This window comes from Lemur catta, chromosome 14, assembly GCF_020740605.2.
Source record: "Lemur catta isolate mLemCat1 chromosome 14, mLemCat1.pri, whole genome shotgun sequence".
NCBI classification, from domain to species: Eukaryota; Metazoa; Chordata; class Mammalia; order Primates; family Lemuridae; genus Lemur; species Lemur catta.
Genome location: NC_059141.1, coordinates 48858683 through 48864682, shown reverse-complemented (window position 1 = coordinate 48864682; position 6000 = coordinate 48858683). Strand labels below are relative to the sequence as shown.

Here is a 6000-nt window from a genome sequence, read left to right as displayed (position 1 = left end):
AAAGGTGGGTTACCTGAATGACAGACTTCAGACCCTGAGACTTTGGAAAGACTTTCTATTTATCATGGCACAAGATGCCCAGTGGCTGCATGTGTGAAGATCATCTGAGGAGCACTATCAGCTCCTAAACCAAATGCAGGGCTTCAGGCCGGTGTCCTTTGGTTAGACAGAGCCACACTGCCCAGCTGGCTGGAGACCACCAAGATGGGCTCAATCCATCATGAAGGTGTAAGCAGACGCGGATGAAGATGGCAGAAAACATGACAGGGCCCTGGCCCCAGGGAACTAAGGACCTGAATTCTAGACCTTCCTGAAACAAGTCTGACCACCATTCCTCAGGTAGAGACCAAACAGCCACCTATGAGAGTGCCTGGAAATTAGCCAGATTGCTGCTCTCCTGTGTCTGTTTCTTGGCCCTAATATCAGTGGTCTCGCACACCCATCTCACCACCAGGGGGCGATCTCTCACCAGCAGCCCATTCAAGCGCAGCTAGCGCCCCATTTGTGATCTCACGTGTGTGCCCAAGCAATGCAATGAATGCAGCCATCCACAGTGATTACAGTTTGGGTCATTTAATTACTTAATTGCTTTTTAAGAGATTATTGCTGCAGTTAGGAAGGGAGCATTGAGATGGGAAGGGAGGAGGTTAGAAAAGATGGAAAGATTTAAAAGAAGTACCATTTTCAAAGTATAAAACTGGTAATATTAAAAGTCACATGGCAGTATATTCACACAACTACTTCTAATGCAGAAACAAGACAGTACAGTGTTTGCAGAGGCCACGGTGACATCTGCAAGCAACGTGATACTATTAAAGACTCTCAACCCACCTCTGCCACAGACTAGATATTACTACGGACACAGATGCACAAATACACACAAGATGAAAAGCCTACAAAAGTGTTAAGTCTAACTAAGGCTCTTAACCATAAATTAAAGTGGCTACAGTAGGTCCCTTTGAAAAATACCATGTCCCCCTGGCACCAACGTTGTCCCGGCACAGAGGAAGTGAGTGGCTCGGGGGTCTGGTCCTGGGGAGGCACTACAAGCATCTGCACACGTTGTAGGACACACACTTCTCCACTGTAGCAGCTGGCAAGCCACAGTGATGCCTGCTGCACCCAGCATTGAGGTTCTGGGTCCCTGGACTTCCTCTAACATAGTGCACTGGAGACCCAAGATGATTCATGCACAGCTCCAACCACAACTACTCTCTCAAGAAGGTGCCCGCCAGTTCAGCAACTGGGAGGAAACATGTGACTCCCATGTCCTGCGGATCTCAGCTTCTTCCTCTGACACACATGCACACAAACATCAACCACTTTTGGAACCCACAATGTACTGCGGAACAAACAGGAAGGAAGCACACAAGTACATACCATATTGGCCCTGCAGTAACATGGCCAGCTAGTCACAGACGTTGGGTAAGTACAGTGCTAAAGAGCACTTCAGACAAACATGCTAAGGAGCTTGAGGAACAGTCTGGTAGTCTTGGCCCTCCCAGCCAGCATTCCCAGTGGGGACGGCTAGAGGACACCAGCCTGGTTAGGCTGTATATTCAGGAGTCCCTGAGATAGGGAATGGAGCAGAAGAAAGTTTCTCCTGACTTGTCCTAAGTCTCCCCTACCCAAATAGAAACCTCAAAGACTGATGATCCATTCCCCCTGGGGCCCGGGCCAGGAATAGCTCACTGCTCACTGCTGAGCAGAAAGGCACATGATATGATGTCATTAGAGCAGGAAGTGGCTCAACCTAGATCAGGGTCCCCTACAGGGGAGAGGAGGATAGGAAGTGGGCACAGGGTTTGGTCCTGACCCTGCACCACCCTGAGCAACTAGTCTTATGAAGGAATTGCGGGCCCTAGGCCACAATGGCTGCCTGCCCAAATGTTTATGTCCCTCTGCTGCTCCCTTTTCAGAGCTGAGAGGCGCCCAGTACCTGAGACTAATCTGCCACAGTACTTTTGGGAGCTGAATAAAGCAGAGGGGGCAGGAAGAACACACTAACAGAGAAAAACCTCTCACACCCACCTGGGGTAAGTCAAGGCAACTTGTGAAGGTGCTTTGCCTTCAAGCAAACATATTCACATTACATGATGGCTTAAAGCAACGGGGGAGGGGAGGACCACCACCAACTTTGGTGACATGTATTTGAATCTGGGTGTCATCCTGCTCTGATATTCAGAGTATAGAAAAGGGTCTGGTTTCTGCTCATCACCAGTCCAGAAGAGGGCACATGTTTGTTCTGACTACTGCCAATTCAGGGAGGCAGCACCACAGTGAGAAGGTCCTAGATTCTGTGGAAACCATGTTCTCTTCCAAGTCCATGGAAACCAGGACAGACCAGTGGGAGCATCACCTCACACAAGAATCTCCAAAGATGGTGACAATCAAGTGTCAAACATGGACTGAAAGCACAGAAGGGACCACTCCAAATGGACCAGCCCAAACCCTGCCTTGGTAGACTGAGCAGACAGACTCAACCGCTCCAATCCTGCATAATAGGGAACGATGGCCTGGTGGATCTGTGTCCTGGAAAAATAAAACAAGTTGCGCTAAAAGTGATTCTAAGAAAGACAACTAACCTAAGAGGAGAACTGAATAAGCCTCCTGCTTAAAGTATACCTAACACCCACCTGGGGAAATGTCTGTTACATAAATCTTCCTATCTGACCAGCCAAAACATCTGCCTGAGGTAACCAACTCTTTTGCTATCTCATCAACTGTACCCCAGCTTCCCTAAGGAATCAAGACAGGTCAGAGCCGCCACACAATGATTAAGTGAAGCTAAAAGCTAGAGAAGTTAGAGGAGGAAATGGTTAAAATAATTCCTAGGGTAACATTTCTAACAAGGGCAAAATCATTACATAATGGAATCCTTCTGAGTCTTCAAATTAAAAACTACAAACAGGTGACAAAAGGAGGAACAAGATTCCTGAGGATGAAGCTGTCTCGTGGTCTATTTTGTCCTCTATGGAGCGAGCAAGACCAGACGTCAAAGTTGTGCGTGACCTGTTCCATACTCCAGAACCTTCTGAAGGCCAGAAGCCCCTCAGGGACTAGCAAGGGTCCAAGCTCAGCGGGGCTTTTGAGAGCCATTCATTTGGCTGCCCTGGGGGAGAGTGTCTGTGCTGTACAGGCAGTCCAGGAAATCAGAGGACAATTCCGCAATCAGATCCCTGTCAACGGTTGTCTGGACCATGCCGTAGATGGCACCCTACAAATCCAATCAATGGCACTGTTAGTGAGGATGGGTACAGGAAAGGACAAGGCTGTGGTGACACTCCCCTCCTCCCCTAGTCCCAGCTTTCCGCATGCACTGCCCCTACCCACTGCCCATTTCCACCCAGGGAATCCCATCATTCTGTCAGAAAAACAGCTGGTATAGTAAATTTTTCATAGGTACTTTCCAGTCTGTCTTTCTGCATAAGGGAACTATCCTATGGGATTTGCTGTAGAAAATTCCAGAGAAAACATGTTTATTGCCTTCCCTGTGTCAAAATTTTCTTTTCAAATGGACAATACCACCACCTGGTTTTGTAAAGCCATTTCTAATTTCCAGCGTGCTTTATATATAGTGTGTCTCATTTGAGACTCCCAAAAACCCTGGGAATAGGTGAGGCAGAGATCATGGGCTCCAATTAACAGATAAAAAGAGTTTGTGGCTAAAAGGGCAGAGGCAGGAACAGACTCCAGGTCACCTGATTCTTTCAGACCCGCTATCAACACCTGAGTTTCCAAGGGAAGAAAAAACTCCAAGTGTCCCTACCAGGCCTGTGGTCTTCGCTTTAGGATTCTTCATGATTTGGGTGACAGATTCCCGGATGTCCTTTAGGAACTGTATGGCTACTCGCTTCCGGGTGTGTACTGATGTGACACAGAAATGAATACTATGGGAGAAGAAAGAGAGGGAGAGAGGGGGAGGGGAGGGAGGAAAGAGGGGGGGGGGAGAGAGAGAGAGAGAGAGAGAGAGAGAGAGAGAGAGAGAGAGAGATGGATGAACCTTGAAAAAATAATGTTCTGAAACAAAGCAACCCCAATACAGGAATGTACTGGTTGCCTCTTTGCATTACTTCTGACAAGTGTAGTCATCCAAGCTGCTCCCAGCCCTGGGAGTCAGGGCTGTCAAATATGTGGGCTGCCAAGCATGAGCTGGTACTTCTCAGCATGACTGAGAACCATCCTGCTAGAATGAGCACAGCTGGTTGTCTGTCCCTCCCCTCCCCATCACCATTCCTGCAATGTAGGACCATCAATGGGACACCTGTAACCTTGGATGGTCGGCACTCATGGGCCCTTGTGGGGACACGGCCATACGGCTGGGGTCTAGAGGGACTTCAGGGCAAAGAAGAAACTCTCTAACTCACCCTGGAGGGAGGACAGCGTTTAGTGGAGTTGTGAAGAGGAAAAGTGATAGTCTAGATGGGATTGGCAACACACCAATAAGTGAAAGGGAAGCTGTATGTAGGAGACGGGCACAGACCTATTTAGGTGGAGTGGAGTATTTACTTGAAGGCATCATGGAAGATGAGGTTAGAAAAGCATATTAGGCCGGGCGCGGTGACTCACGCCTGTAATCCTAGCACTCTGGGAGGCCAAGGCGGGTGGATCGCTCGAGGTCAGGAGTTCGAGACCAGCCTCAGCAAGAGCGAGACCCCGTCTCTACTAAAAATAGAAAGAAATTATCTGGCCAACTAAAAATATATATAGAAAAAATGAGCCAGGCATGGTGGCGCATGCCTGTAGTCCCAGCTACTCAGGAGGCTGAGGCAGTAGGATCACTTAAGCCCAGGAGTTTGAGGTTGCTGTGAGCTAGGCTGACGCCACGGCACTCACTCTAGCCCGGGCAACACAGTGAGACTCTGTCTCAAAAAAAAAAAAAAAAAAGAAAAGCATATTAAAGAAGAAGTAGCAGGCCTGAATGATTAGAGACCCTCTGGAGGGTTTTGAACTATATATTATCCAGGTAGCAAGTATTTTACAAGAGCAGTCTGATGGCTGTGTACAAGGCAGACTGGAGAGTACAGAGGCTAGAGAGTGGGAGGAAAACCTCATGAGCGGCCACTGGTCTCAGAGACTGTCACCTAATTCTGCCAGAATTTAAAATTAATGGTCTTGTTCTTTATATCTAATAACTCCGGGTGGCAAGACAGAAATCCTTTAGATCCTACAGTTGCTACCAAAGTGCTAGGCTCGAGCAGTCAAACTCTCAGGTACCTCAGGTCACTTTGCTACTCAAGTTCTTCCAAAGTCATGGAGCAAAAGAAGGGGAAGAGGCTTCTTCATGCTTACCTGGGTGGGAACTGCAACTGGTTCAGGCTCCACCCCTTAGCAGTCATCAGGTTATATAGTCGGTAAATGTCAAAATCACGGGAGCCCAAAGCAATGACTGATACTTGGGGATTCCCCAAAACAAAGATGCCTTTGATATTTTCTAGTCTTAAAACAAATACAAAAAAAAAAAAGAAGAAGAAGAAAAAGGAAATTCAGCCACACATACTCCTCTGTTCATCATCTCTTAAATCATCCAAAGTCTCCCTTGTAATGAACACTGCCTAACCTTTTGGGGCTTTAGTCTTCTTATCTTCTAAAATAAGGTCAGACTGTGATTAGTGGTTTTTATGGAGATCAGAATCACAGACAGAACACGAAAATATTCCAAGGCCCAAACCCCATCTGGATCTAATAAATCAGAATCACTGACTTCTAACCTGTCTACACAATGCCCAATTATATTCCCCTTAGGGGCATCTGAAGCATAAAAGATATACTAAAAAAAATTTCTGGAAAAATAATCCCTCCATCTCTACAGTTCTAAGAAATTATATTTAATTCCTAAAGCAAGAAATGGTACAGCAGTTCTCAACAGACGGCCCTATCAGAACCATATGAGGACCTTTTTCAAATGAGAAATGCCTATTGGCAGCTTTCCTTCCCCCTCCAGATTCTGAAAAAGCCTCGCAGTCCTGGTGACAGACAGACAGGCAGGTCATACAGGAA

General features: G+C 47.1%; 1 protein-coding gene across 5 annotated transcripts in view; it reads right to left on the bottom strand.

The window, feature by feature from the left end:
• Nucleotides 1-557: 557 nt before the first annotated feature.
• Nucleotides 558-6000, bottom strand: part of SGPL1 (sphingosine-1-phosphate lyase 1) — a 56771-nt gene continuing 51328 nt past the window's right edge. For all 5 annotated transcript variants that reach the window (XM_045567993.1, XM_045567995.1, XM_045567996.1 and 2 more), the window contains 3 exons: nucleotides 5293-5439; nucleotides 3770-3890; nucleotides 558-3217 (listed from right to left, as the gene is read on the bottom strand). In XM_045567993.1, coding sequence (XP_045423949.1) covers nucleotides 3077-3217; nucleotides 3770-3890; nucleotides 5293-5439 — 409 coding nt within the window. In that variant the 3' untranslated portion in view covers nucleotides 558-3076. The remainder of the gene's footprint in view (nucleotides 3218-3769; nucleotides 3891-5292; nucleotides 5440-6000) is intronic.